The 20229-nt window shown below is 40.2% G+C and overlaps 1 protein-coding gene across 7 annotated transcripts in view; it reads left to right on the top strand.

Moving 5' to 3' along the window:
* Positions 1 to 3302: 3302 nt before the first annotated feature.
* LOC124186235 (calcium uptake protein 3, mitochondrial) overlaps positions 3303 to 20229 on the top strand; it is a 35676-nt gene continuing 18749 nt past the window's right edge. For all 7 annotated transcript variants that reach the window (XM_046577762.1, XM_046577760.1, XM_046577757.1 and 4 more), the window contains exon 1: positions 3303 to 3537. In XM_046577762.1, coding sequence (XP_046433718.1) covers positions 3328 to 3537 — 210 coding nt within the window. In that variant the 5' untranslated portion in view covers positions 3303 to 3327. The remainder of the gene's footprint in view (positions 3538 to 20229) is intronic.

Genomic DNA, 20229 nt, shown 5'->3' with positions numbered 1-20229 from the left:
TCTTTCCCTCAATTTTCGCCACAAATAATTTTCGTTTTCGAAACTTTGCAAATTCGAAACTTCAACCCCGCCCCAATAATTCTGCACGCGTTTATTATCGTTACACGCATCTTAAGAGACGCGATTACGAAAGCTGTAATATGCGTGCGAACACGCATAACACAGAGAGCTTCGGCTTAAGCTGTACGTAAAACCGCTTCTTATCGTTCGTGCGATCTGATTCTCGTCTTCTCTTAGCTGCGATATTTCTCACGTGAAAGTGTAATATAAACGGAATAGCTCGCTAGAACAATTCAATCGGCGTGTAAATTACGTGCAACACGTTGTGTCAATTTGCGAAAACATCTTCAATACGGGAGTACATCCAGCAAAGATTTGACTTTACGTACAATGTATAGACGGAGTAGATCTTAATAAATCGAAACGAGAAAGATCCAGATCGAGATATGAGAGACAGTCCTGGAAAGAGCCGCGCGATCTTGAACTCTCGCAACGTGTAAGAACTCCTATAAACTAGACTGGTCTATAAATTAATTTGGCGGGATTCCTTTGACGAGCTTAGGCGTGTACAATGATCTCTGTTGCAGCTGTGGAATGTCCGCGCATACATATATACATATACAATATACATATGTATGTATGTATAAAGCGATTAAACGAAGTCAAACGGTTAATAAAAGTTCTTCCTTCTTTTCTACTCTCGACGTAATTTTGAATTTCCCGCGAGTATTTATTCCCACGCTTTTACATGCTTTATATTATCATACGTTTTTCCTTTTCCCTCTTTTTTCTTTTTTTTCTTTTTTAACTTTCAATCCAACGTTACACCGAAACTCTATATCACACGTCTATCCGGAATCATTCAACCTCCGAGAGGTATTATCGTACTTGTTTTATAACAGACACGTTTAGTAATAGCCTATACCTGCGGGTTATGCATCGACCTTACGGGTACCGACTACACGATCCATTTCTGTTAACAGGCTCGCGCCCCGCGGCGTAACCTTATATCGTATCCGTATCGCGCGTGAATGCAAAGATTTATTCAGTATTGTATTCAGATGAGACCGCGGAGTAAAAGAAAGAAAAAGAGAGCGGTGGGGGAGGGGGGGGGGGGGGGGGAGGAGGAGAAGATAGATGGATAGAGAGAAGAGAGTGAGAGAGAGGGAGAGAGAGCAGCATCCCGGCTCGAGATGAAGCCGTTGATATAGGTCAACAATTCTGGGGAACGCGGGCTTATGCTCGATTAGGAGCTTTTCTTTTCTTATATTTCTTTTCCTTTCGTACACATTTCTTCGTTCTCTTGTACCACGTAATACATATATTCATATATCGTGCCGTATAACGCATTTCATACACTTATATATGTATATATATATATGCGTATCAGAATTCGGCTGCAGGGTCTTTGATCCGTTCGCGGGCTGCACTTTTTACCCATGCCCATCCCTTATAATAGTTTTTCTTTTTCACGATCGGTATTATATGTACGTAACCAGCTCGAGTTTTGTACAACATTTTCAAACAGCTTATTATGTGTACCGCGTTGCGGCTAAGTGGGCGAGATAAGAAATGGGAGAAGACCGCCGTAAGAAGATGATGAAAAAGTACGGGTAAAAAAGAAAAGAAAAGAAAAGAAAAGAAAAGAAAAAAAAAATAGTAAAGTAATAATGATGGTAATGAATAATGGTAAAAACTGACAAAAAGAAACTGGGTCAAAGGCGTAACACGTGGTTTATGTACTATAACGGTCAATTTCTCCCGATGAGACGATTTAAAGAAAAAAACTTTTACCGCACTAGTGCCAGAGGCACGCAGGGCTCGTAACGCCGGCCCATCATGCCTCGCTTCACCCTGCGCGGGATGTTTGAAAGTTGTAAAAGTTACAAGACGCGGCCACGTGACGACAAAGTACAGACGTTACACAGAACCCTGTGTAGACATATATGAGACGTGTGTTAATACGCGTATGAGAGTGTGGAAGATTTAACTAGTCTCTTATATTTAATTGTGCTTTTATCAACCGAATGTATTAATTAATATACATACATGTATATGCGTGTACCTACGCGAGCGCCAGAACCACGCAGTAAAACGAAGTGTTTCACTTTCGTCATCAAATAAAACGCGTACTATGTATAATGAGGTGCAGGCTTGGGTTGAAATTCTAAAAATGGGCTTCGAAAAACAAATAGCCCGGCCAAAGGAAACCAAACTGTAAGTACGTGCGCACACCACCAATTTATTATCCGTCCCTCTGTTTACCACCGAAAATTCCACCTCCGCATGCGCCAATATGAAAATAAAATAAAAATACAGGGTGTCCAGCGTCAATCACATGTCATATTCACTGAAATTTCCCTGGACTCGTTTCAACCTAATTTTACTAACAAACTCGCTTTTTTTTTCAATGCAAATTAGTTAAAAATTAGACGTCAGATGTCTCCGTCGTAAGTTAAAATATTGTCCAATTTGTCTTTAAGTTCAATTTTGCTCAAACCCAATCAGCAAATGTATCAATAAACACTCCGATATTAACAAACTCTTTCGAAACATTAAGGTAGAAACAGCAATCTAAGAGTACTGACTGTTTTTAGTGCGTGGTTATATTTTTCATAAATCTTACACAGCCCTCAACATTCATCAGTTTACAAATTCTTAAAATTGCTGTACAATTTTATAAATTTCATAAAATCATACACCAGCGCGGAAGAAAATACAAAAATTAGACGGATCAATACTTGAAATGGCCGGTACATCGAAATTTCAAACATGCGAAAATAAAATGACGAAAGACGAATTGTTCGTAATTTTTATTTTCGTTTAATCCCACTTTCCCATATTTGAACTTTTGACATGTCTGCCATTCGGCTCAAAGTATTGACTCTTCCAAGTTTTGACATCCACCCATTTCCCTGACACTCCTAAAAAGTGATATGAAATCTCGGAGTCCCCCGAAGTCATCGCTGTATTACATCATCATCATCGTAGTCGTCATCGTCGTCATCTTCGGTCGTTGCGCGACGCGTACCAGCGGTGTGAAGTCATCCAGAGTCGACTCTGTACATATAATACGAATACCGAGCCGAAGCGCAGTTGTGACAACCCAACCAACTACGGTTATCGACTAGTAAGTATTAAGAACGAATCTAGGATTTACGAAGCCGCGTAAACGTCCGTTGTCCGCTGTATACGCAAATAGCCGAGGCAGGCAGGTAGTCAGAAGAGAGTTTATATTTGAACACGTCGCGTCGTCTGCTTCGGAAGCCGAGAGTTTAGCCGAGAGATGCGCGCGCCTCGAACCGGCGGCGCAGTGCGTCGTTCAACATGGCGGCTCTCGCTTCTCTGTCATTTCGCTCCGCTCTGTTTTCTCGTTCTTTTCTCCGCGCCGGTCGGGATTTCAGCTCCAGGCAGGGACCACGGACATCCAGAAGCCTCAGGGCGACCCTGGGACTCGCCTTGGGAAGCGTCGTCGCCGTTTACGTGGCCGATCAGCACCTCAAACGCAACCCGGTCCATGCCCTCAAGCTGCGGAAGGTAAGAAGTCCCGTCTACGCTTTAAACTAACCTAACCTAACCTAGCCCAAGTTAACCTAACCTAACATAGTCCGAGGATCGCCCGCCGCGATTGTCGTTTGTTTGTTTACCGCCTTCCTGCCCTTTGATATACGGCGGCGATTTGCGAGTTTTGTCTTTGTTCAGTCACGCCGGTCTTGCTGAGTAACTCGAATGTACTCGACTTTGAAACTCGAATATAACGCTAATGTGGAGACCGCAGCGATAACGACGCGGTTGGTGTTTCATCCTTTCTGAATACCGTAAGAAAATGTTTGCGTAAATTCCTGTACTTATTCACGAGGCTGAAGTTTGTAACGTTACCGTGTATCGAAAGGTTGAGAAAAAACACCGATACGTATTTACGGTTTACGAAATTTCAGGTAATCCTCTCAAGTTGCAAAACAACTACATACAATAACTTTAATAACTTGGGGCATGAAGCAACATTCTTCTTCGTTTACGTTGTTATTCGAACGTGCTTGCAACGAGTATTGCCGTAACAAATTTCCTCCAACTATTTTCCACACTTTGTACAATTCAAATCACCCATTCGTGCGTTAAAAACTAGACAAAGATTCACGGTCCGTGTCTATAGTCGCACAAACCGCAATTCGAACGGCATATTGCTTGTAGAATGATCCGAATTCAAGATGCGTCTCGTTACAAGTACGCATACATATTCGTATACATATCCGAAGGATTATTCACAGCTCGGTGCAAACACAGTCTTGTGTAAATATAAGAGGAAATCCAGAGGGGGGAAGTTTTAACGTAAAACAGACGTCAGAGATGCAGAGGCAACAACTCAAAGTACGGGTTGGAGGATTTGTAAAAGGGGCGCATAACACAAACCCCGTATAAGATCGTATACCTATAATGTTTTGTCTAGAGTCCGTTAACTCGTACGGTTTCGTTGTTTTTTCCTTCTCTTCTCTTCTCTTTTCTTTTCTTTTCTTTTCATTTTCATCTCGTCATCAGCAACAGGTCCTTATTCTCGCGCCTTGCCGAAGACCGTACAGCACTGAAAAGCATTAATTAAATTTTATCTGAATTTAATAAAACAAACGCGCCGTCGTCGAGGGATTTAGGGGTCCTTCCACCAAGCGTATAATCTGACCCCTTGATCCAAGTACCTGTTGTCCCAGGTACGTATTTAGCCCCCCCGAACCACCTTGTACGCGGCACTGTTTATGTATTTACGAGTATTCGACTCGATTCGAGATATGAGATCGTCCTTTTTTTTTTTTTTTATTTTTTTACACGTCTATATATTTATTTCCCTCTTAAATGTCGTCAGTTTTATTCGTGTATTTTGATACAATGAGCGCGTCGTCGTCGGCGGTGAACGAGACCTTAACTCTTCTCTTTTCTTCTCCTTTTTCTTAAACATCGAAATACTAAACTACGTCGTAGTCGCTATACGTTTTGTGTAGCGTTGAGAGCTTACAAGGAAATTGATTGTGCAGGCGAGGGGTGAAAGCTCTGACCCCGATCAAAGCGAAAATCTAACGGCAATAAAACCGGAACGAAATTACGGCGACGACCCGACGTCGAAAGGTGATCGGTGCCGTAAATTAACGAAATCGGAGTGACCCTAAATTTTCGTCACTCCTTCAAACGCGCTCAAGTCTATCGCAGCTTGTGTGGTCCGCGGGTTTTCATTCCGATTTCGGGGGTGGATGTCAAGGAGATCGTCAAGGATATCGAGGCGCGTTTTATCACGCTTACGAAATCGGAAATTGAAATTTCGTAGGTACGGAGGAAATTTTTTAGTTTTATTTATTTATTTTTTTTTGTTTCCCTTTAAACCCTCGTCTTATTGCGCAGCTCGTACAATCAGTCGTGTGTTTTTTCAACGCTGCAACGCATGCGAAGAAGTCGAGAAGCTTATCGGCCGTACTTCGTCTCTCTCTATGGGGTTGAAGTTGGTAACGTTACTTTAACGATGCATTCATGTTCAGAAATATTGTTACTTGGGGTCCCTAAGGATTTTATTAAACTCAGTTAGTAGATGACAACAAAGAAAATATGTTCATATTTTGGAAAGTTCTTCTTCTGAAATTGTACAACAACGATTTTTTTCCACGATGTTTCGTCTGGTTAACGTTACTAAGTTCGGCTTTCTCTCTCTCTCTCTCTCTCTCGCTTAAATATACGCGCTTATCGTCAATAACTACGTGAAATACTCGCTGCCTACCGCTGACTGTACTGCATTTACATCGAGGACCACACGCAGGTCTAATGCGAAGATAAAACTACTTCGTACCTACTCTACGCTACGACTCCTGCAGCCAATTATCGGAGAGGAGTAGTCAGTCTTATTGTCCACTGTTGGGTGGAGTTAAAAAGAGAGAGAGAGAGAGAGAAACGGAAAGTTGGGAAAATGCGCTTCTTTTGAAAGGACAATAATCGAACGGGGGAAAATTACAACTCTGTTCCATTTTCGTAGTTTTGACGCGTATAAATGATGAGCGATTGGTATGCGGAACTTATCATATATATTTAATATTATATATAATTATTATACATATACGTATAAAAATGCAAATCGTCTCGCCTGATCATTTCTCTTTCCCACAATTATTAATATTTTTGACAGATCAATTCTTCTCGTCTACGTAAATATATACATATAATGCAATTCGAACGTGAACGCGTTGAAATTGTCCTTATCTGAGATCTGAGGTTCAATTAATTAATCGCGGTGATTTTCATGCCTGTATAATAATAAACCAACGTAGAGAATAGAAATATTTTCCGACGCGTATAAGGCATGACGTATTATAACGAGTTTTTCAACGAATTCTCGAAATATCCAATACGAAGGCAGGGAAGTTATTTATTTCGACACGGCGTTGTAATCAATGTATAATTGAGTAAAATCCGGCATTGAGAGAAAATTCCTCGATCGAATCTTTGACGATTTATTTCTTTCCGTACAGACCAAAACAAGCCGCTGAGCGATCCTAATTATTTTTTAATCACTTCTCGCCACCCGCGCTCATTGTCAGTTCAATCTTATCTCTAATTACTGTCTCGTCTCATTTTCACCTTTACATATATTATACACACCGTCCGACAATTTTAATTTTAAACCAAACTTGTACAACTATCTATAAACTTGCTTATACACGAGACGAAAAGCAATTCTCTGCAATGAAATTTTTATTTTCTATTGCTTCAGGTACATCTGAAAAATAATTTTCATCACCGAATCACCGCCGACGTAACTAACGTTAAGAAAATTAGCAGATATTGCGTAATCTTGTTTTTTTTTTTACTTTCTATTTTTATTAAAATCTACTTTGTCGTACTTGTTTATCATTTAGAGCCACGACGCGAAGAGCAATTCGCATCTTTTTATACTCGCGTTTATTTCTTGAGACGACGTAATTAATTAACGTTATTTAACAGGGTGCGATAAAATTTTACACCTCATAATTTGAAACATTTAAACTTTGCTGTTATACGTACAACTCCGGAACTTTTTCACGAAACAGTGATATTTGTAAGTTTCATTTTACGTCTGTCTTTTTACGAATTCGTGAAACCGGGCTTTCCGAATCGCCGGCCTCTATAATTTCGGCAAAGGATCGCCGAGAGTTGATCCTCCTCGCTTCTTCACGTACCATCATTCCTCGAGAAGATTACACGCTTCCCGAAAATCCTCCTGGACCACCCGTTCGATTCCAAACTATCCATATACGTATACAACTTGCGCGTAAAGCGGAAACTAAAATGCGAGCGTCTCATTTTTTCATTTTTTCTTATCCCTGCATTATGCGGTTCGTAATCCTTGGAAGCTTTCCGTCTTGCCGACGACGCGTAAAACGTTATTACCCTAAACTGCGATATGATTTATCGGCGATTCGAAACTATCCGTTACATTGCACGTGAATATTACTTATACACGTATGAATTTATTGTGTATACGTATGTATAGATTTATGCCCGACATTTCAGTCATCCTTTTACATATCGTCGCGAGAGTGTGCGTGCGGCCTGTACGTTTTACAACTTGAAATAAAAAAAAAAAAAATAGAAAAAAGAAAAACACGGTGTCGCGTGCATGTGTTCACATACAAACACACGCGTCGTGTAAAAGGAACCGAAGAAAAGGCGAGGTGAAGTTTTTGATTTAGTTCAGAGGCGCGTAAAGTGTAACTTAACGTCGTACAACAAATCGTAAAGCAAAGACTTACTGCGAGCACTTTGCGGCTGTAGGTACGTATTTATATATGGCGCCCCGGTGTAAAAACCGTCTCGAGGAAACAAAAAAAAAAAAAAGAAGAAAAATGTGTCGGAATAGTTGAAATAAAAAATTATATATCCCGCACTCCGTTGCGCCGTTTAAACGCAACTATGCTCGGTCTTCTCCTCCTCCTCCTCCTCCTCCTCCTACTTCTATATGGAGGAAGAAGAAAGAGAGAAGGCGGTGAAAAAAATAGAAATACCGTTGAGCCCTAAAATCCGCGTCCAAAAAAAAAAAAGAAGCTATAACTGAAAGTTGACTTACGCTGTAGCGGTAGCAACATCGCTTGGATCTAGGTACATTTTTTTTTTTCTTTTTTTTGGGGGGTAAATGTTTGTTTTCCAAATGTGCTGCGGCCGAGATCACGGATCGTTATCTTGATCGCAATATAGTTTTCGGCCACTCGTTCGCTACGGGGTGTCGGGTAATATTATAGAAAATGGCTTAACCGCACGTCCAAAACGCTAACCCTGGGAGGGAAAAATGAGAGAGAGTTTCTCGCGGCTTTCCAGTCTCTCGAATACTGGAGGGAGGACCACCGGCCTTGATTGCGGGCTCGTAAAGTTGGCAAAATTATAGGACGATATTTAGATCGATATCTTGTTTTATTTTCTACCTTGAGATGCTTGGAGAAGTTGACTAGAGATATTACATTGTGCAGCTCGAGTCGTTTCACCGGGAAAAAAAAGAAAGATAAAGAAGAAATTCCGCCCCGTTGAAGGGATTTTCACTTTCGCTGCTTTCTCACAGTTTCTACGCACGAAGGGAAAGGAATTCTTGAACCAAACAAACAGATTTTGTTTTCGTCAATTTAATTCAAATACGATGACAACGATTCAACAATCTCGATTTAGTCAAGCGAATGCCTTGATTCGGAGAAAGCCTTTCTTGTCGCGAGCGAGTGAAGCTTTCGATGTGTTTCCGAAATTGAGTCGACTGAATATCATTTCATTCGACGTTTATCGCATTGTTCCTCCAAGCAGCATGTTCGTCGGCACAAACGATTAGGTACTTCAAATCAAATAGGTACGTGAATTTAGCCAACAAAAAATTTACATCGATCCGAATGCCGTACTTCGTTGATCTAATCGGAGGTTGTTTGGCGCAACTCGTTGAATCGGTTGCACTGATTTGTTTACGAGGTAAAATAAACAACACTTTGCTTTGAAACAAGTAGAGAATATATTCGTCGCAAACATCGGTATGCTGGTACTATAAACGGCCACTAGGCGATGAACTTTCTCGATACGAAAGTCGCTTCAAAGATTGTTGTAAAATCGTACATACACGACGATAAGTTTTCGCGTTTTATCCATTGAATGTCGAGTAAATCCAGCAAAATTTTGAGTCACTAGATATAAATGATATCGTTCGAAGAATACGTCTTGTGGGTTTGAATAACTCAAATGTTCGGTCAATGCAAAAGATTTTTGTAACGACAAAATTCATTACCTGTTTCAACCATTGATCTCTTGACTCGACAAAACGTGAATTAAAACAAGCTCAGTTTGTTTCGGTACAACAATTTCACATTTTTAAAACAAAACCATTGAGATGCGCTCAATCAAATTTTCAGTCATTTCAATCACACATTTTCTCGATACAAAATACACATTATTGCAAGAAACTCGCGCCGTGTTGTCTTGAATAAATAGATAAAACAGCATAATCATTCAGAGGCTTGATTCGATTCTACATTAAGTTGTCACAAGTATTTCGTTGACTTGAGTAAGCATCGCGTTTGCCGCATTTTACCATAGCATTTGTTCGAATCGAACTAAAATAATCCTTTCCCTCCATGTTGGACCAAACAGGGTTGCGTCTAAGTTGAAATTCCGAAACGAGAATTTGAAATTACGGGTGAAAAATCGACCTGCAACTATTATACGCATCGGTATTCGTCGGATACGTTTCGAAAGGTGGACTAGGAGAGGAGAAAATAGAAAAAGGTGAGAAACTCTTGACCGAGATAGGGTCGAGTCGGAATCTTTATCGCCGAGCAACCCTGCTCGAGTTACATTGCGGTCTCAATCCTCGCGGGTTGAATCGTGCACGTCACTCGATCGCCGTTCCTCCTCTTCTTCTTCTATAAATAATAGATTTTATTGATCTCTTAGAAATCCAGGTTTTCTCCGACCGATTTGGAATTCCTGCGACGCGTTTAACGGACTCTCGATTCCTTCGCGCATCGGAAAACATTATTCGTAGAAGATATTACTCCGGTACCCGAGTCAAAGTTTAGCGCCCATATTTAACCATGGCAAGGTTCGTGTAAACCTGATATCAAGGAAACTGAACCTAGAAATCTTACGTGAAACCATAACAGAATTTAGGGAAAAACCTTACCCCATTTTCACGCAATTCCATCTACAGCTGTAACTCAACAACTACGTTTCAATTCTACTCGATCCTTCACTCCACTCACCGACACTCGCGTCGCTTTCCTTTCCTCTCCTCCTCCAACATCATCCCAATGCAATGACTTAATTAGCTCCGCGGATTCCGGCGGCGTTCGTTTTCTTCCAGCTCAGCACCAGCGGCAGCAAGCAATCAGAGTAGGTACTTAAGCGAGTCGAGTATTTATAACGCAATTACGTCGAGCGAACCGGGTTGCAAATCGTGTTCGAAGATCTTGAAACGTGGTGCTAGCCGAGCTGATTGTAAGAGATAACAAAATAACTCCTGCAACGCTCCGTCGCGTCATCGGAAATTCGTTCGAAGTACCGCGTGATTATAGATTATAGATTGTTATTATTATTGATTATTATTATAATACATGCAGATGTAAACATACAAACGTTATTCGAGTTAAAGCCTAGGCGTTGATTGAATCGTGAACCTTTCAAACCCTGCACGTGTCTGGACATCGTTGCGCTTACCTTACACACGCATTAATTACGCGAGAGTTCTTTAAACCGCATCTCCGCAGCACCTCGCTTGACTAGATCATCTCTGACGTCAAAGAAATCCCGTAAACCATATCAACATATATTCATGTTCTCTTCTTACCATTAGATTTCGAATCATCTATCAAAACGCAAGCGTCGACATTGCACACCGTTTCCATGCAGTGTACGGTAACCATAGGATATATATATATATATATATATACACACACACACACACACACACACACACGCGTAAATATACGTATATTGTATAAATAATAAAATACACGGATTAGGAGGACGTCGGTGTATAAACTACGTCTCTATATGGATACACGGGTAAAATTATGGAGGAATCCAGTGTAATTAAGTGTTTAATTGGCATGATTAATTTTCCTTCATCGGTCGCAGCGGACCTTCGATCGTTTTCGTCGTAGCGATGATCAGCGGTAAAATGACGATCTGTGTTAACACGACCTTAATTTATTATTTCTTATTTAATTCTTTTCTCTGTGTGTTCCGTCTCTCTTATTTTTCGCCGTATGATCAGAAACTATTATATATATATGCAATTAACGTTCTCTTAATATTTTACACGATGTCTCTTCTCGGTGTCGATGTTGACAGTGGATGTTTTAATTCCTTTGAACCCTCCTACGATTGACTCCTCAATTTTAATTATTCAACCCCTCCTCCTCCTCCTCCTCCTGGATCACGTACATTGTGCATCTCCCAGGAAAAAAAGCTGGGTACCTTGATAATAAAAGGGCATGTCTGCCTGTCCATTGCAGTGTCTTTTCTTCGTGAAACGTCGCCGGGTCGGCGCCTCTGTCAAATAATCTTCAAGGGTACCGCGGCCGACAAACTTTGCCCTAAATTTTGTGCCCCCGTCCCCTGTCTCCATTTTTTTTTTTTTTTTACCAAGTCCAAGTCCAAGTCCAAGTCCAAGGATAATGACGCGAGATCTCGATCAGGCTGAAATTGGTAACGTTAAAGTTGACGTCAAGAAACATTAGGGAAAAAAATCATTACTTCTTTATTTTTAAATTACTTTCAAGGAGTCGGTGTTTCAAAGTGAGAGTATCTTTTGTTTGTCACGGTTTAATGAATATCGGACATTGCCGAGGTCGCGAAGCCAACGATTTTCTCATGAATATGCATCGTTAAAGTGACGTTAGTTACTAATTTCATCAATGAGAAACACTCTTAAGGGGGTCGATTTCTATCAAAATCTCGGACTTTTCTCGAACGCAAGAAAGGGCTTAACAGCTCCGTTCTGCACGCATGATATCATTTCACGGAGAAATAACGAAACGTCACAAATTGTACGAATTTGCTATTACGGTTGCGTCGAAATCGATCAGAGCATCCCCTAAAAGTTTTCCAACTCCGTTGTCAAACCGTAATAAAAAATTACACGTAACGTGTATACATATTCCGCATGACTCGTACAATTAGTAGACAGACACGGAAGTACTTTAATTTTATACGCCGATTATAGCGATGCGGTCGTATATACGTATATGTACATCACACGCGACTCGTTCATTCCTTCAACACTTCTTCTCGCCTGTAAAACACAAATGAATTTTATACAGAGATGGTGTTTGGTATATAGGTTTGTACATACATGCGTTGTACTCGGTAGTCCCAATTCACCCGGAATTATGCATTTACTCGATCCCTGTACATATGTACACGTATAACGTGTGTTGCACAATACGTTTGTTTCTCGGATAAACAGATAGCCGTCACGAAATTACAACACACACACACACACACACACACGTCAATTTGCATACATGTACGTATGGTACGTGCAACAGTGTGTATATATAAATAAATATTTATATGTACACGCATGTGGATACATATGTATCGAAGTAGCGATTCACATACGTGACGTTACGTAGTCTCATTCTAATCGTAAGACGCGAGTTCAACGACCGGGTTAAAGGCTTTTGCAAACCTCCTCCGTCCCTCGCCCCGTCCGACTTCCCCCGTTGCACTTGGGTTAAACCTTTGGACGACGTATAATCTAGATCAACGTCGCTTGTATAATCGCTAATGGATTTCATACATATACATATACACGTATATGCGTACACTGAGAGAAATTTTTAGTTCCGGTTACCGCTCGGTCCTTAACTATCTTTCATTTTTTCACCACGATCGAATGAAAATTAGTTTTCTAGCCGTTACCGGAAACTCTGGTATCCCTTGCTATTCTTTCTCGTTACGATCGCTGTTGCTAGATTTTCTTTCAATCGTTGCGAAAATTTAATGCTCGTGCAAGAATAAATTGACGTTAAAGCCTGGTTTGACTAGAAAAGTAGAGTAAACCTCGCGAACTGATTTTGCGTTGCGATTACCAAAAAAAAAAAAAAATCGACGATAGCGCAAAAATGGTTCCAACGATATTCAAACGGTTTTTTTTTAACGATACTTGTTTTACTCAGTTTTTCTAGTTACCGTAACAAATGAATTTTTTCACGCGCGAGGGAAAAAAAGTCAGCACCTAACCACTGTTGAGTCAGTAGTGATTTCACACAATATATATTCTACGTTCCGTTTCTTCTTCCATTTTTGTTTTGGGTTTAATGGGAGTTCTTTTTTTTTTGTTTTTCTCTGTTAGGGGGAAGTTTTGTACGTGTTTTTTTCTATCTGTTAGTACTTAATTGAGTCAGATTCCTCGAGATGCGCAACGCGTGTTGTTCGGTATGGATCAGACCCTCCCTCTATTTGGGATGAGGATCTCATGTTCGTCGGCTCTCTCGCTCTCATTCTCCATCTCGTTTCTTAAACACCTCGCACCTCTACTTTTTAAATTCTGTGACACCTTACCGGCTGATTAAGGCAACTCGTTACCCACGAACATCGGCTGCACCGCTGATGCAGCGGCTACTATGCATCAGCCAAGACTCTCTTCTATACTCTTCTCCTTCTTATTCATCCTTTTTTTTCTTTGTACAGTGCAATGCAACCCGCATTAGGACAGGTCGCTGCTGCACGATGACGATTTAATTCAATTCTTCGTCATCGTCGCCGCTGCAGTCCGGTGTTATATAATATAAACTAGATTTAGTGAAATAAAAGTTAATTTTAACACATTCCAAAGAAACTGACGTTGGGGTGTTTCAGAAAATATATGTATATATATATATATATATAAAAAGAAAATGAGTGATGTGAGAAAACTCTCTTTCTCTTTCTCTCCTTCTCCGCGGTGCATCTGGAATGTTTATTTTTCATCTTGTTAAATGTTTTATTTTTTTTTTATTTCCTCTTCTTTCTCGACCGTAATTTGACACTGACGTATAAATATGCTCGACAATTATCATGTACGTTATTATTATTATTGTCGTTGTCGTCGTTGGCATTATCATCGTCACAGTACTCGTCGCTGGATTTGAACTCCGTTGCAAGCATCTTCAGCTTTTGCCTCAGCTTCGTCGAGCACGGAAGGCCCTTTTGATCAATCGAGACAGACTAATGACTCCACGGCAGCATCATCGCTCTCTGCATCCCTAGGCATGCGTGGAGGCCTGCTGCTGCTGCATACTGCATAATATATGTGTATACAAGTAACAGAGACTGCAGAGACACGCCTTTGCACTGGCTACACCAAGAAGATGATCCTTGTCTCTGAGAAAATCTTGTTGCGCACACACACACACATATATATATACATATATATTATACATGGAAACAAGATGCACAGCTTAAAACTCTCCGATTTCCTTTAAAGTATAACACGAAAGGTTTTCTCACCGTCCGCAGACGGTGACAAATTGACACACGTTATAGCGATAAAAAATATGAGGAAAAAATTCTAGAGAGAGAGAGAGAGAGATATATTATCCGTCAAGAGGATACAAAATGAAAAACTAGATCGATCTAGTTTGAACGGCACTCGATGAGAAGCATGCGGTATTTGTTTCTTGTAACGCGTATCTTCTTCTCATTCGTGCGCGCAATAACGTTTCGATTGTGTGTCGTTGAAGCAAATGTGTAGGTATGTAGAACGATCCGAGCTACTGCTGATAAATTAACGATCTTGATCCCACGATTGATGGATGCGTGCGCGGCAATTATTTTTATCCGTGTGTATGTACGTGTGTATACGGATACGCGTACGCGAGCCATAAAATTGCGGGCATCGCGTTATGTGGAAGGTGTATAAATACGACGTGGTTGTATTGTAAGTAATCGACGCTTGGTAAAAGTAACGCAACGCGATGTAACTGATTTTTATTTTGGGATGACCGAATTTTGGTAACTATGAACGGGGGCGGGGTTGAATAGTTGCGAATTTGAAAAATTTGGAAAAATTTTCAAATTCTTCGAGTTGCGTTAATCAACAATATATATTTAATCCTTGTCTTGGTCGTAAATTTACTCGTTACTCGTTAACGAACGCAGAAAGAATCGGCAGCCGAAGGGTGTGCGGTGTAATAACACTGCGATTATTAATCGCCTTTGCAAATTTATACATGTAATATAACAACACCTCGTTAAAACAGCGAATCCTATGCACAACTCTATCATCGTACACCACCCACATGTACGTGTTATTCTCGATGCTGAATGCATCGTACATCGCGTACCTGCGCATAATATTGCACCTACATGGGTTATCACGTCAGGTTGTTATAATCGGTTTATGTCTTCGTGTACGTCACGTCAATTATATTCCTTGTTGTATACGCAATTAGGTAGGTGTGATACCTTTGATATTTATATACCTACTTGCATAATTTTTTTTTTTTTTAACTAAATCAAAAATGGCGAGGGTCGGACGTTGTTTGGATTCGCATGGAATTCCTTGTACATCGTACAACAAACCCCGTTTTATATCTATCGTGCGATGTAACGAGCTTGAATGACCAAACCTGGTGTTTTGCTGCATGGCATAACGCACCGCATCATTCGTATATGTGCATAATACGTGAAGCGTTATATCAGCCACGATCATTGTTACAAGACGTGCGTGTGTATAGGTGATAATTGCGCAAAGAAAAAGAGGGAGGCGGGGGGATGGATGCAGAGGTTGACTCGAATGAAATTGCGCGCTCTCATTCCTCTTCCTCCTCCTCCTCCTCCTCATTCTCCTCCACTTTCATTCCGCCTTTTGCTGTACGCATACGCAAGCTGCTAGATATTTATTATCGTCGACGACGCGAATTATTAAAGCGCGAAATCACATTTCGCACACCTAAATACCGCGACGCTTTATTTCGATTTACGTCAAAGATCATCCGTCGACTTGGGTGGCCGTTCCAATTTCTCTTTATCGCGTAATAATGTATCGTGCGGCATGAATCTGTTGCTTGTAAAGAAACGATTGACGATATTGTTTTGGAAAATTACAATATATACCTCCGTCAGATTCGAAGATATGTGAAAATTTATTTATCATTAAATCATTGCAATTGTTGAAATAAAATTTCGATCGATCGACGATAAAAATACGAGGAATTTTTCGTCCATTATTGTTTGATGCAAATCACTGCGTTGTTCGTTACAACTTTCGACATAACGAAAAGAGAAGGAAAGAGAAAAAGAAGAAAAAATTTTATAATAATTATTTTACGATTGTTATTTTTGGACTTCGCCCGTCCATCTATTTGCCATCGCTGTAATTTAATCAATCGTCGACTCGCAACTCTGGTTACGCTTATTTCGAAACTGCAGCTTTACGCACGGCAAAGAGTAGCCGTAACCGATATACATATTTACGTCGTCTGTACACGCACGTATACATACGCAATATACGTACGTGTTCGGGTTCGAGGCACTTGATTTATTAGGGAGATTGATAAAAAGTAAAACTGGGCACCGTGTAACAAAAATCTTTAAAAAAGGACGAAGAAATAACATTGTACAAAAAAAAAAAAAAGAAAATAATCGAGAGCGAGATACAGGGATGGAAAAAAAGGGAAGAAAATTTGTGCCGTGTACAGGTACTGTATGTATACGTCGATAAAGAGTTGCACGGGGGACGTGCGGAAAAAAAGAAGAAATAATTCACTTAACCGCGAAGAGCTGATCCTTTTGCCGTGCCTTAGAGGTGTACCTGCTATACCTCGATTAAAAACCATGCCTCGGGGTCGTTAAACGTTCTCTTTTACCGACATTTTGCTCCTTCCTCGCGGAGAGATAATAATCCGTAAAATACACATCACGTCGCATGCATGCATTCATGCATTCAGGGCATTCGGTGCGCATCGTCAAATTTTCGAACAAATACGACTTGACGATCTTCCTTCGCGTATTTTAATATACATGCAACACATGCCTGCATGTATAATAATGTTCCAGACGATGAGTTTGTATATCCCTTAAATTAATCCGCGTACTTTTATGCATATATTTATATATACATATATATAGCATATGTTTATTAATTTATTTTCATTGCGAAAGTGGAATTTAATTTCTAATCATGGATATATATGTATATAAATAGATTCTTTAACCCGAGGAGATTGTAAATATCGATAGAATTACAGGTAAGAAGATTTGTCCGTATATGTTAATGTTCAAAACAAAAAAAAAAAGCAAAATGTTTCATCTTCGCGTGAAATTTTGTACAAGTAATGTAATTGTAACGATGCGAAAAATCTATTGTTACGTTGTTTGCATTTTATGACGTGAAAGTGTACGGGAGACGATGAAAAAGAAAGAAAAGATCGTTCCTGATCCCGGATTACACGGGGATCTGTATGAAACACGATATCGGTGGATTTTGTTAGATAGCAGAAGTGAAGGAAGGAAGAAAACTGATATCCAACAGCCTTCTCCACTCATTCTCTCGATCACTTTTGGCAAACGAACCTTTCTTCAATTCTATCCCAACGCGTATGAAAACGCGATACTCTTGCAATGGGAAGAAGAGGCGACTAAGAGATAAATCTGTCGTCTGTTTATAACGCGTGTACATATAAAGCGTATAAAATGTTGAACGCAAGTTTTTAAACAAAAAAAAAAAAAAAAGGGGGACGAAAAGTATGCACGTTATAAAAAGTACAAGCAAACTTTCTTCTCTCTTTTATGTATATGTATATATATATATTATACCATCAGACTGTTTTCTTCGAAAATTTTATGCAGGTTCACTCCACAGATCATTCCCTCCCTAATTTTATTCCCGACATATCCGGATTGTATATACAGTAGTTATTATTTAACGAAAATTTCTATGCCGTCGTATAATATTTATATAAATTATATTTGTACGTATACGCGAAGGAAGGATATTGAATACCTACAGCCAGATGATGTTGTTTTGGATCACGTACGTCGTATAATCTTTGGCTGGAATTATTACGTCCGCAGGAACGATTCCGTACGCAGCCCTGTGTATAAATGTGTTTACGCGTACAAAGTTCACGTATAGAGCTGAGAGAAACTTGCGTCTGTCGGTAAGAGGACCCCTCGTCTAGTATCTTTCTTGCTGGCGGGTAATGTCTTCGTTCAATTAGGATACTCCATAAAAATGCTATAAAAGTTGATGCGGCCGACCCGCAAGCGGTCTCTTGTAATTCTCGGTATGTTTCCCTCGCCTTTTCCTGGCTCCGATATGCCGCGACTTGTTGTATGTATGTTACACTCGACATCTCGAAGAAGAAGAAGAAGAAGAAGAAGAAGAACCGCTAATTCTCACACCATGCCTCTCCATTATTCGAACCCTTACGAATTAATTGGGTATACTCAACCACCTTACGCGGCTGACGTGAATCTCCGTTCAGTAAGAAATGCAGAATATAAATTGCGCGAGAATCGTGCGAATTTTATCACCACGCGTCGTGCCGTTAATGGGGGGAAATTCATTCGCCATTCAAGAAATCAGGCTCGTCAATGATCGGATTACGGTTGTAAAGAGAGATTGAGAGCTATTTTCGTTGGTATGAATCGAAAAAAACTAGGTGAGCTGTGAATGACTGCGTAATGTGCGGGAAAACTTGGCAACTGTTGGGGAATGGATTTAAATAAGCGTTAGGTTATAGTAGTCCAAACATCCGTACAGGATACACTGCTCTCTCTCTCTTTCTCTCCCCTCTTTCTCTCTCTCGCACAATTTTCTAGGTTTACTATTTATTTTTACTACAGAGTATACACGTTATGTCTTATTTTTTTCACTTCCTCTTATTCAAACAACGTACCTATTACCGGATAATCTCTATTACGTAAACAATCCGCACGCGTAGTTTTTACGGGAATGAAAGAAGAAAACCTCTCGAGTATTCTTCTTCTTCTTCTTTTTCTTCTTCTTCCTCTTCTCGACTTCGTAGTCGAAGAAAGTACAACTCGGACGTACCACGGCCCACGTGGAGGATGGACTCGACTTTTGTGCACCTCGCGACGATGTTACAGCCGCTGCTCGATGCGCGAGGCATGATCGGTACCTTTTTCTTCGTATCCTTCTCTTCCTACGAAGGGGAGGCATAAAATGAAGAAAGAGAGGCATCGCCGCGTATTCGGTGGTCCGGAGGATGGAGAACGGATATCGACCTATAACGTCTTAATTACCCGAACCTACGGACGCTCTTAAATCCATAACATTTTTCTAACCGAGTATAACACGCATCCCCGCGGCGATTATCCACTACGGAATCCATGCCAAGCCATGGTAAATACACCGTAGGTAACCACGTGTGCCGCACACACGTATTATAACCCTATAACTCTACGTCGCGGTGCATCGAAACATTCCTTTATGCTTCACTGTTCTTCCTTCCTGCAGCGCGTTACTTTTTATACACACGAAATTGCTCCGAGATGTGAGTCTTGTTTTATTTTTCAATCTCTCTTATCGTAGGAAATTATTACATGTAGTTTGGATCGTTGAGGTAAAGTTTTGGAATAGTTTTTTACAATCACGTATATACGAGTAAATTTGGTGCTCGTTACCACTTGGTGTAGTTATAATTGTCATTGCTACGATGCAAAATTTTATTTTCATTTTTCTCTCTTATCGTGTCTTTGGTGCAATTATTGGACTTTTTTACTTCATTGCACGGTTTTCCAGAGTTTCAATCTTGAATTATGGTTCAACTTGCCCCAAATATGGTAGTTTGTACAAATTTTAGGGTCGCAATGATACCTTTAACCCTTTCAGACGCACATTATTGTACCGAATGAACTTTTATCACAGGACAGTGTTCCATGGTTTTTGGGATATTTTATTACGAATCTCATCAATTCCGGCCGAAAGACTCTGCAGGGGTTTGCGGAGTCGCTGCTTGGATTCGTCATACCGAATTTTTAAGATCCGATTACACATTCGTGATCAGCGACCCCGAATACTTCTAATTTATGTAAAACATGCATACGCGTAGAGAGAGAGAAAAAAGATAACTTTCTCGGAAATGAATTGTTCCTTCAATTTTCACGATCATCTTCAATCAATTTCATTCCAACAATAATAATTAACATTATACCGCAACAATTTCTCTCGAGTATTGAAAACCTGTTAGTATACTACCAGAAATAGCCAAAAACCGCAAAGAAGTATGTTTTCAGAGTTGT

The sequence above is a fragment of the Neodiprion fabricii genome, chromosome 7, assembly GCF_021155785.1.
Source record: "Neodiprion fabricii isolate iyNeoFabr1 chromosome 7, iyNeoFabr1.1, whole genome shotgun sequence".
NCBI lineage: Eukaryota > Metazoa > Arthropoda > Insecta > Hymenoptera > Diprionidae > Neodiprion > Neodiprion fabricii.
This window is presented reverse-complemented; position numbering and strand designations above follow the sequence as displayed.